At 38.0% G+C, this 20,703-nt stretch overlaps 1 protein-coding gene across 2 annotated transcripts in view; it reads right to left on the reverse strand.

The window, feature by feature from the left end:
• Positions 1-182: 182 nt before the first annotated feature.
• slc8a4a (solute carrier family 8 member 4a) overlaps positions 183-20,703 on the reverse strand; it is a 51,245-nt gene continuing 30,724 nt past the window's right edge. Inside the window, exons 3-7 of one of the 2 annotated variants that reach the window (XM_053648229.1) lie at positions 12,801-12,907; positions 7,970-8,094; positions 6,621-6,720; positions 4,856-5,128; positions 183-562 (exon numbers count right to left, since the gene is read on the reverse strand). In XM_053648229.1, coding sequence (XP_053504204.1) covers positions 183-562; positions 4,856-5,128; positions 6,621-6,720; positions 7,970-8,094; positions 12,801-12,907 — 985 coding nt within the window. Of the gene's footprint in view, positions 563-4,855; positions 5,129-6,620; positions 6,721-7,969; positions 8,095-12,731; positions 12,908-20,703 lie in introns of both variants that reach the window. The other variant, XM_053648230.1, reaches the window with a different exon arrangement.

The raw sequence follows: 20,703 nt of genomic DNA on the forward strand, positions 1-20,703 counted from the left end.
AAACACTAATTATGTGCAATAACAAATGTAAACATCAATTTGAACACTTTATAGATACAGTATGTCACAACAGTAGGGAGAATAATTAGGTGGTTGCACAGGAAGGAAATCTCTTTCTCTGTCTCTCTTTCTTTCTTTTTTTATCTCTCTCTCTCTCCCCCTCCCTTCCTTCTCTGTGACTCTCAGAAGCCAGGCACGTAGCAGTAGGCCTCCAGCGAAGATAGCAAGATGTAGAAGAGCCACAGGGTGAAGAAGAACAGAGCGGTGAGCAGCTTGGCGGTCCGCGGCCCCCCGAGCTCTCCACCAGAGACCGAGGCCCGACGGCGGTACAGCAGTGTGAGCACGCAGCCCAGTGCCATTATGGTGAAGAGCGTGACAGAGAAGGCCAGCGAACCAGGTGGCACATGGAACTGCTGGCCTTTGCTGTTCCAATAGACAGCAGCAATGGTCCACGCCACGCCGATGCCCAGGAAGACGTTCACAGCATTGCTGCCTGTCACATTGCCGATGGAGGCGTCGGCGTACTGGTCCTGGATGGCGGCCACTTTGCTGGCAAAGGTGTCTGAGGAGCACATAGGAAATTTAGTTAGTGAAATGTCTTCCCAGAGCAAAAAATGATCATGTCTGGTTTGGTCAGGTGACCACTTGAATCTGTTTCAAATACTATTAGGAACACTCTCTAGATTTTTTTTTTCTGTATGCGATTAACTTCACCATTTGTAATTGTTCATTCTTTTATTTTACTATGTTTTTCAAGTTTTTATCAATCATTGTAGATTGTATTATTGTGCTTTACGTCAAAAGTGCTCCATAAATAAAATTTTATTTAATTAAGCATCCATCCATCCATCTGTCCATCAATTTTCTGTACCGCTTATTCTACACAGGGTCGTGGGGAGCCTGGAGCCTATCCCAGGGGACTTGGGGCACAAGGTGAGGGACACCCTGGAGGGGGTGCTAGCCAATCACAGGGCACAATTAATTAAGCATTTATATGTAAATTATTTATTGGGTGAAAATAAAGGTAAATAAATAATAACAATTCTAAAACAATTAATAAAATAATAACAAAAATAAAACAATTAGAACTTGATGCCAATGGCATCATTTGGGATGCCTCTACCACCAAGAAGTCTAGTCCTTCTTTTTACAAATTGTAGGCCTGAAATACCCTTAAAATTGACTTAAAACAGGAAGGAAGGTATCAAAGAAAAACAATTTTAAACATTTGACCTTGCTGTGACCTTGATCCTGTTTAGACCAATTCCATAATCTAATCAGTCCCTCTGCTGGTTGCAATGACACTTCTATATAAATCCTACAAACATCCAACCGCTCATTCTTAATTCATCAGGCTAAAATATCTCAGGTGGACACACTGACAAACGGATGTACAGACAGAAAACATAATGCCTGAAAGGCACTGTTACTGATTGAACAAAGTGCAACTCTTAAAAAGTTTCACGTTTGGCTCTTTTCTATCTGTGGAGAGGACCGTCAGAGTTTTGAGGAGGGAAAAGCCATTTTGGAGCGAAAAAAACCCAGAAACTCAACTGAAGGTCAAAAGAGTATAACGTAGGCATGTTGATGACCAAAGCTTATCTAATATCTCAGCATCTGTTAGATTTTTATATAGTTGCAGCACACTTACATCATATCTGCAGTGTTGCAGAGCAATAAGAGAAGTTTGTTATTTATTTATGGGTTGTTGTTTTTTTTTGTTTTTTGTTTTTTACAAACTTTACCTACTGTACCTCAAGCAATGATGTTTTTGTCAATAGCTTCTGACCAGCCAGAGTCCATTGAAAGGTATATGTTTCTTATTGTATCTAACTGTGTAATTTATTGAATTGCTGGCTATTGATAACATCACCTGAGTATTATATAATCCTTCAGTAGTATGCAGTATGGAGTGGCATTGCTTCCTGTATGTCACCATATTGACTGATGATGAAAATTCTCACAAACAAAAACAGAAGGAGATGTAGACAAACCTCGCAGGAGATGAGAATATCAGACTCTGGAGAAAGTCATGAATAATTCATATGTGCATATGGTTTCATCCAATCTCATGGCAACAAGCTCCTAAAACTGAAGACATCATGGAAGAATGCCAGATAGATTGAGAGGCACTTTTAAACTTCTTCCTCTGTTTTTAGTTGAAGTTTGCTGACAGCACTAAAACTGTCTCCATGTCATCTGAAACCAACACAGACCCATGCTGTGGTTGTAGACATCAGGAAAGAGCTTTTGACAAAACCAAAATAAAGCAATAAAGTGTGCTGCAAAGCCGTCGTATAACTCTCTAGCTGGCACAACCTGCAGCAACCTTGCAGCTGACAGAAAATCAAGTTGCTAGCCAGACTTGAATAATATCATTTATGTACAGTGTAAGGACTGAACACCAGATCTCATAGCCAAATTGCTGATTTAACTGACCTTTTTGAGGATGAAAACATGATGTCCTTCATGATCATACATTGTTCATTGTTCTTAACCACTCTACTGCTTAAAAAATTATAAACACATGAAATTCTTCTCAGACTAATTGGTGAGAATGGTCGATCACCTTCACTGTATTGTTTTTCTTTGTCATGAGTGCCCATTAGTTTTTTGTTGTTTTTTTTTTTTATATCTTTTTACTAGCTAGCATTGTGAACTGCACGGGAGTTAGCTAGCATTACATACATTTCTATGAAGGTGGTTCACCCAAAGCATTACCTTGCCTAGCTCTCTAAGCAATAAAAACTTTTTATCTACTTGATTCATTATGCAAAGCTACCCTTAACCCTTTACTGCATGGTGTTGCATGGCAACAATTAATTTATCTCCAATTTTTTGATAGGCAATAATATAAAACTGCTATTTTCCTATGTAACTGGAAAAAGGAGGCTTCAACTTTGACATAACAAAAAAAAGCCATCTCATACATTTTGTCTTATTTTTGACCATATGATACTTTCCACCATTGCACATTGTTGCCATATTTACTAACTACATGTAATAATTCATGCAGTAGAGGGTTAAAACAGTACAATGTTTTAAATCTTGAGCAACATTGGTAATTCCACACCCATCTTCACCCGCATTGCCAGTAATAAGTTTCTCCATCTAGGAAAAGCACTACCAATGTTTGTTTAAGTTTCACTATATATTCTTATCATTGTTTTTTTTTTTAGGAAGCATGGCATATATTTTGCTCACAGTAGAAGTATTTTGCTGAGCTGGATGTTTACCGGATTCCAACAAGTTTTCCTTTCTGAAACTTTCTGGCTAAGACAGGGTAAGAGTGAAGGGATATTTGTGGAGTGTTATTAAAAGTCTGACAAGAGGTTGATGTAAATACAGACAAGCAGTTTTCCAAATAACTACTGTACCTTAAATTATAAAACAAACTAGCAACAAGGTTGCAACTTGTAATTCCCCACCGACAACTGGTAAAACCCATGGAAAATGTTCCCTTAACTTGTAATTTCAACTCACCAACTTCGGGTTGTTAATAATAACCACAGTTCCTTCCCCGTTTACAGAGTGATGTCAAATATACATGGCTGCACACACTGTGAACAGTTCAAATTTCCCCTTTCTCTACTTTTAAATATGTTTATAGCAGAATAATATACAGTTTTCACCAACGTTTAGCTGGCTAGCTTTTTGCCAACACTACTCGCAATGGTCCACTGTTGCTGTGCTGCAATTTCAGTCCACAATGTTGCATGAATGTTTGAAGTTCACTACAGTAGAACAGTATCAATAACCACTCAGGCCTGTAACTGTAAAAGTGCGGTTAAAGTAGCTTTTTATGAGCTTTACTTGCTCTGACATAACACGCTTTCACGACACGCTTTTGTGGAGGCGCTCATGTTGTTTTCCACTTCGCAGCATGTTATACTCTATATAGTGAGCATGTACCATGAACACAAAGCCATTTGGAATTTGGTCTAACTACAGGAAGAGAATTAAAGATGGTGGATTTCAGGTAGTGTAAGGAATGTATAGTCTAGTGACTCATGTCAGTGGCACAAATATAAAATGTAAAATGAAAATGAAAAATGGAATACATTTGTAATGCTAACATTACTGTTAATGTTCACTCTGCCTGTGGAAGTTTTTAGTTATATTCAAATGCCATTAAGTATAGTTTTTAATAAATGTAGCAATCCTAGAAGGCTTTGATGGTTCTCAGAGCTTTTCAGCTTGTTTATACTTTCCCTGCTGATAGCTAAACACTTCTGTCTGGGTTAAGAATGAATGGGGACAGAACCTTATAATACTATAATAAATGCTGCTGTTGTATGTTGCCAATATTTTGTCAGTTTAGATGCTGCTTTCTCATTTGGCAAATTTGTTTGTCCACACAAGGGATTATGGGACTCAGGAATATTATAGATCCTTTAAAATGTCTTTAAAATGCTTTTTAGTGTCTCGAACAACTGAATTCGTCTATATGACTGTTTCCATTTAATTACATTACTTTTAAACTAACATATTAGCATGTCAGAAACTAGATCCTTGAGCAAATTTTAGCCTAATACAATTATTCTCTTAGACAGCAATGAACTAATTCTAGCTAACTGTTAGCTAATGTTGGCAAAACAAAGTAGCTGGTTGATATTGCGCATTTTGTTTCACCTAACTGAACCAACCATGATCATTTCTGCTCTGAGAAAACATTGCATTAACTAAAATGGATATGTACTCTGAGGAAGTGAAGAAGGAGACTGAGAAAGAGAAAGAGGAAAGGACAGAAAGGTGGAAAAAGTTGTCCAATGCTACTATTCATGTAAACACTGAATTTGTTGTCACACCAGGACTTTCAGTCAACAAAAGAATGCACACACTGACACACACTCACCAGGTACAGAAGTACCGAGCGCCACAAACACCACAGCCGTGACCGAGTCTTTCAGGCCAACGGTGCAGCCGAAATGGGAGGCCAGGTCTCCGGTGACGGCGGTCAACACGCCGATGAGCACAATGGACACAAAGAAGCAAGCCCAGCCGTTCCAGTACTCCGTGGGTGGAACGAAGGCAAACAGGACCTTCCAGAAGACGGTCAGGAAGTGCATGATGTAATCAAAGCAAGAGGGCAAGCGCTCTTCACCACTCTCTTCTTCATCATCATCACCTAGAGGGGGCAGCAGCAGAGACAGGTTATATAACCATAAGTGAGAGACGGGATAAAAGATGTAGGGTTGGAAAGACATGCTGCATGCCATCTCATGTATGGCCCATGGATACTGTGGTTTTTTCCCTTCCAGAAATTCCATTTTAATTATCCTAATATTGTATTTTTAAGATTAAAAAAAAAGAGATTTAGATTATGCATTTTATTTTGTTATGATGTGTGTTAAAACTTTAATAAAACCCCAATTAAAGCAAATTATACCATAGCACTCTCAAATCTGTTTATTCAGATGGTGTTGATTAATTTTCTCGAACAGCAGCTCTCACAGTGGTGCCAGCTGTAATTCCAATCACAGGGTTATATTAATGTGCTCATTCTAATATGTTATTGTATCTAAAGTAATGACTTACACAGGGACTTATATGTCAGACGCACCACACAATCTAAGCCTTAGAATAGCCTTAGATTCTAAGGCTAATAACAGAAAGTGTTTTTAAGATTATGTGTATATTTAACAAGGAACATTTATGGAAGGCGGTCAAGTGTAAATGCTTCACAACAGGCGGTAAGTTTCCCGCCATGGGAAGGTCTTCAGGACAGAGGACTTTGCACTTATTATGTTTCTCTGTAGCATAACTTCAACAGAAAGAATAAAAAGAGAGGCTATAGCTGCTATAACATAATTGATAACAGGAACCAACTTGTTTTGTGGACATTTCACAACATTGCATGTAACTATAAATGGCCAAAAACAACCAAGTAACAACGTGTCATTCATAAATAAATTTTAAGAAGTCATTATTGACAAATTGCTTCAAGACTTATCCACTTCAGGGTAGTGCCAGGTACCCTGGTACAAAACTAATTTTACTTCTTGTCACCCCAAATCTCCAAGTTGCGTTCATGTTTATGTTTGTATCTCAAACCCTCTATCTTCCCAGTATTGTGGTAATCATGCACTCATGTGGTGATAAGCAGATGTGAACCTGATAATGAAGCAGATGTTTCTTTGGAATAAAAATGAGATCTGAAGCAATTATACACTCATGGAATAAATGCTTTGTGGATAGAAATGTGTGCGTGCCTGACTAAGTGTGTGTGTGTGTGTGTGTGTGCATGTGTGTATAATTACTCCATCCTCAAAAAAATTCTGTGTTTTTATAATTTATTTGACGATAAAAGAGGCAATAAAATCACATTGGTTAATGAGATTAGGGTTGGGTTTAGGTGTGTGTGTGTGTGTGTGTTGGGATAGGTGAAAAGGTGCATGTTTTTCTATTTTGCTGGTGTCCAAATGTTCTCACTAGGAGAGGAATATCTGTTTGATCATTTCTTAAAAGACCACTTTTATTAAAAACAAAAAAAGCAACAACCTAAGAGCCAAAATGTTTCCTTCAGCTAGGATAGTCAAAGGTGTGTGTGTGTGTGTGTGTGTGTGTGTGTGTGTGTGTGTGAGAGAGAGAGAGAGAGAGAGAGAGAGAGTGACACTGACCTGCACTGACAGTGACAGCACTGACAAACTGCTCTCGCCAGCTACTGCTGCCCACAACTAACGCAAGGTTAGTCTTCTTTATCAGCTTATCCACTGTGTTCTGAAACACACACACACACAGACACACACACACACACACACACACACACACAGGAAAGATAAACCAACTTGTCTGTTAAAAGATTAATCTAACCTTTCAGTTACCCTAGGCAGAGAGAGACCATGGTCAAACTAATATCGCACCAGTGAGGTTGAATGATGCCAGAAAAAAAAACAACCCCTCTCTCATTCTGTCCACTGAGATCTGGTCTGCTGTCACTGGATTGTGTTTCCATTGTGTAATCCTGTAAAGGAATCCATGACCTTGTCTCACATCTCTCCTAAATCCCATGAGCTCCTCCACTTGAACAGAAAATGACCAAAAGGACAAATTCAAAAGACAATTTACGCATCAACAAAGAAAAGGTGACCTTAGGGGTTTGGGCCTTGATTTAATCCAAAAAGGAGCAAATGTCCTAATGACATGGTCCTCATTCAAAAATGGTGTTTATTAAAACATGAAAAAGTTAAAATGCTCCAGACGTTAAAAGAAAACTCCATTGTGAAACACATTAAACATATTTGTAACACTTTACAATAACATTCATTCAGGTATTACAACAATACCTGAATTCATACTTTCATAGTTTACTTAAATGTGAACTAATGATGAGTTAAGGCAAGTACTAATCATGAGCTAATGCAGAGCTAACCTTAACTACCACATGAGTCTTATGAGTTCATGCATGAATAACGACCACCTTAAGTACATTTTTGTTAATGAATGTATTAATTAACATGGTGTTGACGGGGGTATTAGCATGATTGTTGAAGCTGATCTGTTTGAGCAGAGTGTACATATAAGGAGGAGAGCGCTGGACAGAATAAAAGCCTAAAGTGCTGCTGCATTGCAGTCTACAGGTGAAGATGAACTGAGGTGACACTGAATCCCACTGATTATCAGCAAATAGTCAAACTGCTTTGTGGGTCATGTACGGACATGTGACCAACGTGAAAATAGTCCAACATGTCAATGAAAAAAATTTAAACTGGGTAAGTCATTAAAAAATAAATCGAATAAATCTTGGATGCCAGAGAAGATCACTTGTTAATTATGAAAAGAGATGTGCAAGTTGTTCTGGGTGGATTTTTCCTTTTAAAGGGGTAGATATAGGTGTAGCCATAGCAACGGTTATGCAAATAAAAGATAATTTGAAGTAAAACTGATATGCATGTGCACTTATTAGTGAAATCCAGGGTCACAGATGCTGTATTATTCTGAAGGCAATCTCGAGTTTTTTAGAAGTTACCTTGAATTCGTAGGACTCTTCGATCACCACTTCCAGCTTGGTGTGCTCTCCCAGACTTGGGCAGCCCATCTTGGCCACCCCTTCCTCCTCGATCCCTACTGCTGGCTTGTTATCATTGGAATCTCCTGTTGGCAAAGACATGAGATTCTGCATTTAAAACTGATTGTCATGAACATGAATGTTCCGAAACAGACCCAAGGGGTGTTTATTGCATGCAATTAATTTGAAAGGATGGTCACTAATGTTTTAGGCTTCAAGGTTTTTCTCATTGCATATTCATTCATAAGGGATTCCTTGTCAAAGCACTAACATACTAGGTGGAGATTATGGTAATGAACCACCACTCTTATTATACACCTTGTCATTGTCTCCCCTCTTTAACAATCTTTTTTTTATTATGTAAACACGGCTGCAGTAGTTATTGCTCAGATGAGACACTGACAGCTGCTATAACTGTGTTCAAAAGAGTTCTTTCAAAGTGATATTAATTTATGTTTACTGAGCAAAGAAGCAAATTATCTGCCAAATCTCATTATTATGGATTTATTGGAAAAGCCATAAACACTATTTGGAACCCCAAACCTGAGCCTCAAGCAGAGTTACATAATCTCTGCATTGCCAAAACACTTTATTTCTTTATTTTTCAGAATTAGGATTATTCAGAAACGCGTCACTTCACTGCTGTGAGTCGTTACACACATCAGGTAGATGGCAAGAGATGGCACAGACAAAATCAGGATACCAAAAGAGGAAAGAAAACATGAAAAAAAGGAGAGAGCAAGATGGGGAAGACAGCTAGTCACCTAGTTTTTCAAAAAATAAGGTGATTTATGTTCTCTGTTTTGTGCTATGATTCTGAAGCTATCCCATATGACGCTGTTATAATTAACATCACATAGAAATTCTGTTTCTAAAGTCAGTTACTCACCCCGAATTTTATCCTTGGAGGACGGAACACAACATTTCCAAGAATGTATGTTTTTCCACGCAATCGAGCATTAGTAGTGGAGCAATGAGCATCAAAAAGGATGGGAAAGCACGAAGTGACAATAAAACTAGTCCAGTGTTGTATATATTCAAGCTTTCCGAAGCCTTGTAACAGCTTTCTGTGAGGAATCGATTGAAATTTTATGTAATCATATAAATCTGTTTTAATTGTCCTGAGTGAGTTTATGAGAGAAGTGTTGTAGTGATGACCGATTCGTGAGTGAATCGTTTGTTTGAGTCGGTTCATTTCAATAAATTGAAGAATCCTGTTGATAAAACCGGTCTGAATGATTCATTCATGAATAGAACCGATTTGATGCTCAAGTTCAACTCACTGATTCAATGATCCTGTCACTGCTTTAGCTCATTTCCACATTACTTTCTGGAGCTGCTGGTGTGTGAAACTTATTATTCACTCAATGAATAATAATAATAATAATGAAAATAATAATAATATTAATAATAATAATAATTATAATAATAAAGTTCATTGTTCTTGGTACTTGGGGAATAAGAAATTACAAGTTGACAGCTTATAAAAACATCCAGACAGAGTTTCTATAGTGTCTGTGTATGAGAGAGAGAGAGAGAGAATACAATGGTCTTAATTACTTGGACTGTATATATATTTACTTGTATATAGTTATAAATGCATAATTCCGGTTAAATTTAATAAACTGTTCAAATTTAGTTCTTTATAGTCTCTTAGTGAATATGCAATAATTGTTATGCTTATTAATAATTACTGTTTTTACACGTGGCAATAAGAAAGGATCATTCGGGGTGGGGGCTTGGAGCCGGGAGTATAAAAACCCTAGTGGTGCCCATGGTTAATACATACACTAATCCTTAGCACATCAGGAAATAATGAAGCATTTACATTAACAGCCTATTGAGGCAATATATGAATAACCAGTAATAATTTTAGTAATAATAGTTACATACCATTCTGTTAATTAATACCATGACTTGAAGTATTAATAAAGGTCACTGATGCTAAGGGTGTCCCAAAACTCTCCAAACATAGGGGAAATTAACACTTTTTAGCAAAATTGAAGAATTCCTTTGACAAAAGGAGAATGTATTGAAATCATTCTCATGGATGTACCAGGAAGCTGATGTACTTTAACAGGAAACATGACAAGCACATCACATAAGACTCTCTTTCCAAACCTATTAACAAATTCAAAAAGGCTGGAAGTGTTGCAGACCAACTGACATGTGGACGCCCATGAACATCCACTGACGGAGGCAGAACTGACATGGTGCTGGCAAATATAGTTTACTATGTATGGAGACTTTTGGGACACCCTGTATTAAGATTATTTTTGGTACCTTTTGTAGGTTAACCAAAGTAATAGTTAGAGATAGTTAAAGGTAGTTAACCAAAGCTTTAAGAGTATTATTTAAGAGTATTATTTGAGTAACTTGGGACAATTCACAATTTACAGTTTGAAGCCAGCTCCACTAACAAGTTGCTTTGAGGTACCAGGATTAAAATCAAACCACTTGGCTTTGCTGTTATTAAAAAAAAGGTTGTGGTAACAATTTCACAGGGGGTTTATCCATTCAAACTCACGGAAAAAAAACTATACTATGTTATGCACAGAGGCGATTTTAGAACACTGTATATTACTACTACTACTAGTAATAATAATAATAATAATAGGATATATTATGACCAGAATGTATGGAATAAAGGTAAACATGACATTTTCAGCATTCAAGCATTTTTTGATGTTTGCTAACATTGCAAAAGACTAAACATATTCACATAGTCCCATCATCTGAAAAAACAACTACTGGAATATTTGCACATCACCCATTTGTTAATTAGGCAAGGTGCATCTGTAGTCATTTGTATGCATGTTCCTCTTAGCTCAAATACTAAACTACCCCCAACCCCCTTATTCCCCACCACAAATGTCCGCTAAAGCTGCTGTAATTAGCGCTTCTCACCACCCCATAATGAAGCGATACTATAGAAATCGGTGCGTTCAAATTTTAGTTTTCTGTGCTTCCCTGTACATGCTATAGCAAGTAATAACAGAGGAAGAAGTCTAGGTTTAAAAAAAAATTAACAACATCAGGAACATTGTTAATAGGATCTTACAACAGCTTGGTGAATTCAATGGCAAAGCTGATTAAATTAGAGCAGTATAATTAATATGCAGAAATGGCCTGGAGATAATGATCCAACATGGCCATGTGTTCTGTGACCAGTGATTACCCTTACTGTTGGGACTCTTACTCATGCGTGTTCATGCACTGAATATTCATCAATCCATCTGCAACTCAGGTTTAAATTCTCTCATATTTTATATTTCACAGACAAGGAGGCTGCTGATTATCCTTCCTCTAAATATACTTTCAACCCCTGTTGAAGTCCGCATTATTAGAACACAACTGCATTTTATAAAATTAATACTCATTAAAGTAGTCAATCCATTTATACTATATATACTGTACCTTCACCATCCAAATCAGAAACAGATTGGTTCAATCGGACAGAAAGATTACAGTAACTCAAATCACCACTCTTTACAACCGTAGTGAGCAGAAAAGCATCTCATTATGCTAAAGGTTTGGGCTACAACAAAAGAAGAATGTCCAGTTTCATTTTTGTATTCTAATCATACAGACTTCAACAGGACTATTAGAGAGCTAAAGAGCCCTAGATATGTATAAGATGCTCATGAAGGTGAGTTAGAATATGTTTTGCAGGTTTTTGTAGTAGATTTTCTCAATAACGGTTGGTCACCATATTGAAAGGGAGAGCAAAAAATACTGTCGATCAGTATCTCTGCATTACGATTATGAAATTATTATGGTTGGGGCTTATAGTACAGGCTCACATCCATCCCATCCATCCAGTTTCCGTATCCTACAAAGTGGGGGACAACCGTACACACATTCACACACTACGGACAAAATGGGAATGCCAATCAGCCTACAACACGTCTTTGGACTGGGGGAGGAAACCCGAGTACCCATAGGGAAACCCCCAAAGCTCAGGGAGTACATGCAAACTCCACGCACACAGGGCAGACGCAGGATTCAAACCCCTAACCCAGGAGGTGCGAGGCAAACCTGCTAACCACTTTTTTGTTTTGAGTCAAGTCCGTAAACATGCTACGTTTCTTCCGAATAGCTATGCTTGCACTGGCTTGTTAGCTACTTCTTCCCTTCAAACCACATAAACGTACATTGTTGTTTGTATTGTTTTTACATTGTTCTATTGTTTGTACATTGACTGTAGAATTTTTGCTTAGTCTATTTACTTCTAATTTCTCCTCCAAAGGCATTTTGTGAAATCAGTTATCTAGAGAGTAAACTACTTCATTCATGTTTAGTGCAATACACTTAGTGTATTGTTGAATCTTCTCAGACACTGCTGATGATGTATCAGTGAAGTAAGCTTAAACAAATTTGCCCCAGTACAAATAAAATCTAAGGGGTGTTTTATCACACGTAATCACCTGACATGAATGTCACTAATAGGCTGTGTGAATCTACGTCTGGGTTAGAAAGAAATCAGACCCAGACTCGCTTCTTAATACCGTTCTGTATATTTTTACTTGGTGCTATTGTTATTGGTTCCACAACAATAAAAATTAAAAAGAAATAAAAACTAATCCACCTGAAGACATTTGTTAACAGCAAATAAGATGATGTACTGTAGATGGCAAAACTTTTCTTATTTTTCTTTTTTCTATCACAAATTGGAAGGCCTTAGCCCTGCTAATCTATTTATACTGATCAGCCCTAGTGAGACTGTTGTAGTTCTTGTTGTTTGAGTAGTTTAATTCATTCTGGATCTGCTCAAAAGAGAACATTTCCTTACCATGCTTCTGTCCAATCTCCAGCAGGATAGGCTCCCCCAGCTGGATGGTGAAGGTCTTGTTCTTCTCGTACTCCTCATCATCAATAATTTTCACCTCAAGCATCTTCCTGTACAGGACAAAGAAATTGAGCCATGAATGAGAGAAATCCTAACCATGGCTGGTTGAGCGAGAAAACATGTTCACTGAAGGATTAAAATATGATGAAATATTTACAAAATTAATAAAGATTCAACTAATTTTTCCTAGATGAATGTCAATTTAGTGAACGTTGTCATTTCATTTTACATCACATTTCTTTTCTTTAGAAAATTACATGCATGTGCATATTGCTTTTCATTTTCCTTGGGCTCTGAAATATTTATTGAATGGTCAAAATGATTTGCTGTTAAATATATATGACATTGAGTCCATTCAATCTATATGGTAAACAGCCAGCTGAGGTATGTAAATTACTTTTAAGCTGATTTATTTTCCTAATAACTCATGGTAGAGACAGTATTGTGTGGTGTTATATTATCGTTTGACTAAAATTGTAACAGGCAGCCCGATGATGCAGCGGGTAGCACCGCTGTCGCCAGCTCCAGGGTCCCTGGCTGGATCCTGAGATTGGGTTACTGTCTGTGTGGAGTTTGTAAAGAAACATGCAAATGGTTATTCTAAATTTCTAGGTGTGAATGCGTGTCTGTGCATGGTGCCCTCCAATGGAATAGGCTCCAGATACACTGCCACCCTGACCAGGAGAAAGTGATTACTGAATATTCATGTATGAATGAAATTGTCTACAAAAGCAGTACAGCCCAATTTCTGAACAGACTCTACTGCGGAGGTGGTGCTGCTTTAGTCACCTGCTAGCTGTATATTTGTTCTCTCAGGTGGTGCCTATTAACCTGCTAAAGTGTAGCATGTAGCCTCTCTCTGATTCCCTCTTTACCTGGCATATACCTCTACTTAGTGGGCTCATCGAGGATGGACAACAAGAAATAATTAACTGTCGTGTTCGATGTGCCTCATCCACTGAAAATGTTCATAGAGTGAGCATGAGGGATGATTCCTGCTTGTTGTAATTCCTGTTTTTGTCTACTATGCGCAATAGTAACTCAATGGAGCTAAATGGGGACGTGAGCATGCTACCCCACGATTGTGCAACATCGAGAAAAAATCAAACAAATCAGTGGAACATCAGAATCAGCAGAATCAGCCACTCATCTTCATGTTTAAATTCCACTGAATTACTAATTACAAATCAATGGAACATCAGCTTATATCCATTTAAATTGGAATATAATAGTTGATTATTTAAAAGTGGTAATTAGTAATTCAGTGGAATTTAAACTGTATGGCGGAGTTGTGAATGAGAACTTCATGAAGATGAGTGGCTGATTCTGTACAATGCCACTGTCTGCTAACCATAATTACATTTTTTAATGTAACATTACTACTTTGTCTAAATCTCTAAATCTCATTACATTGTGCAAAAGCTGACAGAAGGTCACTCTCATTCCCCATCAGGTATAACTGGTAGGAGGTGAATTCCAGAATTGACATTAAGCCATTCAAAGGGCTCATCACTTCCCATGCTACCAGGCTCTCTCATAAGCTCCTGGCAGTTACACTTGGACAACCCCAGAGAACAGTGCCAGCTCTACAGGAGTCTGGGCTCTGTCTTCTCCCAGGTCAGGGAATATGTTTTAGGACTCACTTTATGTGAGTGTTGTATCTCTCATTGCTATTTGATCTGAACATTTCATTTGAATTCCATCACTAGACCCACTGCCATCTCTGAACCATCCTCAACATCACCCTTTGTTGCCACACATACTCCAATCCAAAACAACAATATTTCACAGTATAAAGGTTTACAAAATCCAACTCACCAAAAGAAAAGGCCAAACACAGTATCAGTGACTGCTTATGTCATTCTTATTGTCCACTACTGTAACAACAAATATTCATTTGAAGATTAGCACAAGCTTTTCTCAGCCATGCAAATTATTGTCTTCTCCCTATTTGCATTTTACTCTTCTCTCCTTAATCCCTCTGCTCCAGTTCCAGCTCCAGAGTATTTACTGAAAAAATGACCTTCTTCAACAATTCTCCAAGATATTTCCAATGATTTCAGACCATTTATAATTTATCATTTCAATTGTAAATGGTCTGAAATCATTGGAAAATTCTTGGAGAATTGTTGAAGAAGGTCATTTTTTTCAAGTTACATACAGCCTTCATCTTTGTTCTCATTCCAGTCAAAAACTAGAATAGACAGTTTTGGAACAGTTTTTGTCTACAGTAGAACAATCTCTTGGACAAGATTCAGCATAGTTACAACGCTAGGCATTTAGCCAAATCTATCCTCTTGGCAGTCTCTTCAGCTAGGGAGAACTCATATTTTTTCAGTCCTCATTCTGCTTTTCTGTCACCTTCATCAGAGAGTGAGGTGTATAAAAGTAGGAATGTTGTTAATTTAATTTCATTCAATTCAATTGATTCTTATATCTTCAATAATCGATTTATCCTATTAATTGTGGAGCCGGCAACTATCCCAGGAACACTGGGCATGAGGCAGGAAATACACCCTGGATTGGTGCACCAGTGCACACATTAATTCACAATTAGGGACAATTTAGCAAAGCCAAAACACCTACTGGGATGTTTTTGGAAGGTGGGAGGAAACTGGAGAACTGGACAAAGCCTATGCTGTCACCGGAGAACATGAACAGAAATACCACACAGTCGATCTGAGGATCAAACAGGGGACCCTGAAGCTGCGAGGATGCACCACTGTGACACCATTTTAATGGAAATGGAAGGAGATGATGAAGAAGACGGAAGGGAATGAGGAAGTGAGTAAGAAGGAAAGAAGGAAGAGAGAAAGCAGGGAAGAAGAACAGGAAGAGAAGGAAGGGAAGGCAGAAAAAAAGAAAGGACAGACAAAAAGGAAAGGTAGGAAAAAGAAACATCCATCCATTTTCTGTACCGCTTATCCTACACACGGTTGCAGGAGCCTGGAGCCTAACCAAGGGAACTTGAGCACAAGGCAGGGGACAGCCTGGACGGGGTCCCAACCCATCACAGGGCACAAGTGCACACCCATTTGCAAACTACAGACAATTTAGAAATGTCAATCAGCCTACAACTCATGTCTTTGGACTGGGGGAGGAAACCCATGAAGCACAGGGAGAACGTGCAAACTCTGTGCAAACTCCAGAGATGCGAAGCAAACATGGTACCTACTAAGCCATCGTGCCCCCCTATGAAGAGGAAACATTTATGCAAGAATTTTAAGCAGTTACTCTCAGAGGAAACTAGCACTTTAATCTTTTTAATTGGTTTCATTTATAATCAGAGTCATGAGTCCAAAATATTTCTGCAACAGAGAAAATCTGATGGAACAACTACACACACCATCTGCTGTATACAACAGACAGAGAGGGAGGAGGAGAAATAAAGTGGCGATGACCAGGAGACTCTACTCAACTGTGTAAGCGGTTAATGCAGCACATTTCCCCAGCATTCAGAGCTTGACATTAGGCTTAATTTCCTGAGCTGACGCTTTGCCCTGGGTAATTTTCTAGTGCATTAACACTGTGCTACCAGAAAGGTAAAGCAGGTACAGTCTAATTACAGTCACCTCATTAAAGTCCATTAGCACAACTGCATCAGCACGATCAGGAGAACAGGCCATGTCTGAGTTCTACAGACTTTATTTTAGCTGGTGCTGCAATGCTTTGCCAACATGATCTCATGAGAAATGTGCATGGATTCACGCATATCACAATTATGTGCCATGAATTGTTTTCATACAATTGAAATCATATGAACACTAATCCCTAACTCTAATCTTTTAAACTTTTCACATGACTTGAAAAAGTCATGTGTCCATAAGTATGTGGACACCTGAGCCTGAGTTGTACGTGGTTCTTCCCCAAATTTTTGCCACAATGTTGGAAGCACACAGTTGTCTAGAATGTCTTTGCATTTTGTATCATTAAGAGTTCCCTTCACTGGAACCAAGTATCCTAGCTCTAACCCATTGCAGCACGAAAGGTCCATGGTTTGCCAACTCTGAAGTAGAAGTATTCAAGTGTCCTGCTCAGAGCCTTGATCTCAACCCCACTGAACACCTCTGAGATGAACTGGAATGATGGCTAAGCACAAGGCCTGCTCACTTGACATCAAAGTCTGACCTCACTAATGCTCTTGTGGCTGAATGAGTACAAATCCCCAAAGCCATTCACCAAAATCTAGTGGAAAGACTTCCCAGAGGAGTGGATTCTAGCAGCAAAGGGGGAACAACTCCATATCAATGTCTATGGTTTTTAAAGGGATGTCCATATAGTGTGTGATGCATGTTCATACATGACAAAACTTCACTTAATAAAACTAAATAAAAACAGGTTACATCTTATTTATATGTTTAATTTAACAATAATAGTGCATTTAAAATAAAAATAAATGTTATGAGCCTGTTTGTGCTTTGATGAACAGCATCACAGCATTAAAGTCTGTGCCTCAGAATAAAATTAAAGTTTTGGTTTTGATGTCTCAGTTTTGTCGTTAAACATACAAAAACAACAAATCTGAACATGCAGTGGAATCCAAAAGTCTGAGATGACTTGTAAAAATGCTTCTATTTATAAGGGCATTTGGCAGATGCCCTTATCCAGAGTGACTTACATTTATCTCATTTTTGCATTCTTTTCTTATTTAATACATTTTACATTACAAATCAACAAATAAATTAATATTATCGGCAATAAGTTAAAATATAAGTAACATACAGCATCTTAGAAACATTTACATGAATTTCAGAATTTCTTTGTATTCATTTTGTCCCCCTTTACCTTTAATGACAGTGCACTTGAGCTGGTACAGACTCCACAAGTTTATATAAAATGAAGATCCTGATGTTTTTAGAGCAAATCCTCCAGAGTGTCGTATTCAATGGAAAGGCTACGACTCTAAGAAAATCTGATCCTAACATTTTCAGCTCTACAAACTTTCAATAATTTTTCAAAATTCACAAACCTTATGTGTATTCCAAGTTTTAAACAAACAAATTTCAAATATTCTGTTTGTTCTAGGATGTTTGGATCCCATTCAGACTCAAAACAGTTTAATATGTTCAGAAGTGCTGCATTTATCCATTAATCTCCAAAATCAGTGCATGTTTCTATGTGAAATCCATTTTTAAATCCATAATAACCTGTCTGTCTTTTTTATCACAACAATCAGACATTTAAAGTGAATGGACTTACACTTATATTGCATCACTTAAAATGTAGACTGTTTATTGCAGAGGATAATAAGTGGGGGAGGGAGGGGGGGGGGTTAATCATCAACTGCAAGGCAACACTGAATATGCGCAAAATAAAACTTTTTATTTGAGTGTTATATTCTTGCAGTGTGGAAATGAAGTCGAAGAGAGAGAGAGAGAGAGAGAGAGAGAGAGAGAGAGAGAGAGCACAAAGAGGAGACAATGACAGTGAAGCCTATCTTTATTCAACAGCAATGCAGAAATGTGTTGCATGTAAACACGTTATTCAGAAAATCCACTGCTCAGTCCGCAAGGAATTGTGGATAGCAATGGTAGTATCTTATAGCTCCCAGGGAAATAACAGTGGGAAAGGAAAAGTGTATGTGTAGATGGGCATACTTACAGCAGCCATGTATACGGGAATATTCCGATGCCTATACGCATATAAACATCGTATTCTGAATATTGCTGCAACCCGAATATAGACCTTAAACGGAATGAACGCAAACATTCTCTCACTCTCCTTGGCACTATTATTGAAATCCTGCATTTAAAGGTTAGTCCTAATCTTTGCATTGTCTTTTTTTTCTCCTTAGCTTTACTCCCTGGAAAACCTTTGCCCAACATGTGTGTAATTAAATGCACTACATGTTTCCCATTTATTAGTCTACTGCGTTTCTCACATGACTACACTCCGTTATATCCCCAGACACCAAACACTCTCTCTCTCTCTTTCTCCTCACTTTGTTTTGTAGTTCTTTGACTGCATTCCAGCAGCACAATTAATATCACGTCTACACTTTGTGTCACAGTGTCTCAGTGGCAGCACCCAAATCCAAGCTCGCTGACTGATGTGTCTTTTTCCACAGAGCGAGAGAAACAGAGAGAGAGAGAGAGAGAGAGAGAGAGAGAGAGAGAGAGAGAAAGCCAGACAGACAGAAAGAGAGATAGAGCAAGAGAAACGGAGAAAGGCAGAGATGTATTTTTCTGACCTCCTTCCCTTTAGAAATGTCTGAAATCAGACTTTCTGAACTTGTTAACCTTATAAGACCTAAGGCACCGTCTGGGTTAAACTTTATATTTTTTAACTTGCTGATATATTACACCATCATCAACAGATCTACATTCTCTGATTCAGCACAAACTCAGCTTTGCACTTCTGGCAGTTATTGAACTCAATTATTTACAGTGCAAAAGTCTGTATCCCTGTAACTATAGAAGGCAAAGTGAAGAAGGCAAAGTGAAGAAGGCAAAAAAAAAAAATCATTTATAGCACTAAAGACATTTAGTGTGATAAATATCTTATGTCTCAATATCACAGATGTTCCGTCATTATCACAAGTGATGGTTAAGTAAAAATGGTTAAAGTACGTGTGGTAAGGTACTAATAGTAAAAAAAAGAAAACCATAAGATTCCGAAAGATCAGTTGAAAATTTCCTTTTCTCAATGTGATTCGAACACAGTGCATTGAGGCTTAGTGGTTAGCACATTTGCCTTGCACCTCTGGGGTTGGGGTTTGATTTCCGCCTCTGCCCTGTGTACATGGAGCTTGCATGTGCTCCCTGTGCTTTGTGGGTTTTCTCTGGGTACTCCAGGTTCCTCCCTCAGTCCAAAGACATGCATCGTAGGCTGATTGGCATCTACAAATTGTCCATAGTTTGTAAATTGGTGTGTGAACGTGTGTGTGCTTGAGCCCTGTGATGGGCTGGCACCCACATCCACAGTGTCACCCCGCCTTGTGCCCCAAGTTCCCTGGGATAGGCTCCAGGCTCTGCCACGTAGGATAAGTGGTGCAGAAAATGGATGGAACCAGTAGGAGAAAATACTTGAGTAATTCTACTTTGTTACTGTACATAAATATTATTTTGGATTATTTGTACTTCATGCCAGTAGTATTTAAATTGAATACTTGTATACTTATTCAAGTAAATTTGCACAAAAAATTACTTTGAACTCCTTACCTTTTCATGTTGACACTCAAAGTTCTTGTTATAAATCATTTTCTTTTTTTTAGTAAAAGGAAATATCTGCCTTTAAAATTCACCATCAACTCTAAAGAAGTATGTTGAGTTAAATTTAAATTTATTAAATTAGCTAGTTCATTTTTGTAAATTAGTTAACTAACTTAACTAGTTACATTTTGCTTTTGTTGCTAATGTGCCTTAGCATTCATTCCAAAAGGCTAATTAAACATTAGAGAACCAGCATAACAAATTGTGTTAAAATTGTCGGTGGCTGTGGCTCAAGTGGTACAGCAGGTTGTCCACTAATCGTAGGGTTAGTGGTTCGATTCCTACCCCACATCACTCCACATGCCAAAGTGTCCTTGGGCAAAACACTGAACCCCAAGTTGCTCCCAAGCTAGCGGTGTGTGTGTGAGTGTGTGTGAATGGGTGAATGAGAAACAGTGTAAAGTGCTTTGTAGAATTGTTAAGGTTAAAAGTGTTATATAAATGCAGACCATTTACCATTTAGTTTCTCTGAGTCAGCATAATATTTTCAGTATAAGTGATTGCTTAGCGAACTAGCTAGTCATACAGGATCAGGCACGATGAACTTTCCAGCTCTTTCCAGCAATTAGAAACATTTACTATTTAATTCTTGAATATTTGATTTAAACATCAGTATTTGATGTTTAAATGTGGAT

The sequence above is a fragment of the Ictalurus furcatus genome, chromosome 18 (genome assembly GCF_023375685.1).
Source record: "Ictalurus furcatus strain D&B chromosome 18, Billie_1.0, whole genome shotgun sequence".
Classification (NCBI taxonomy): domain Eukaryota; kingdom Metazoa; phylum Chordata; class Actinopteri; order Siluriformes; family Ictaluridae; genus Ictalurus; species Ictalurus furcatus.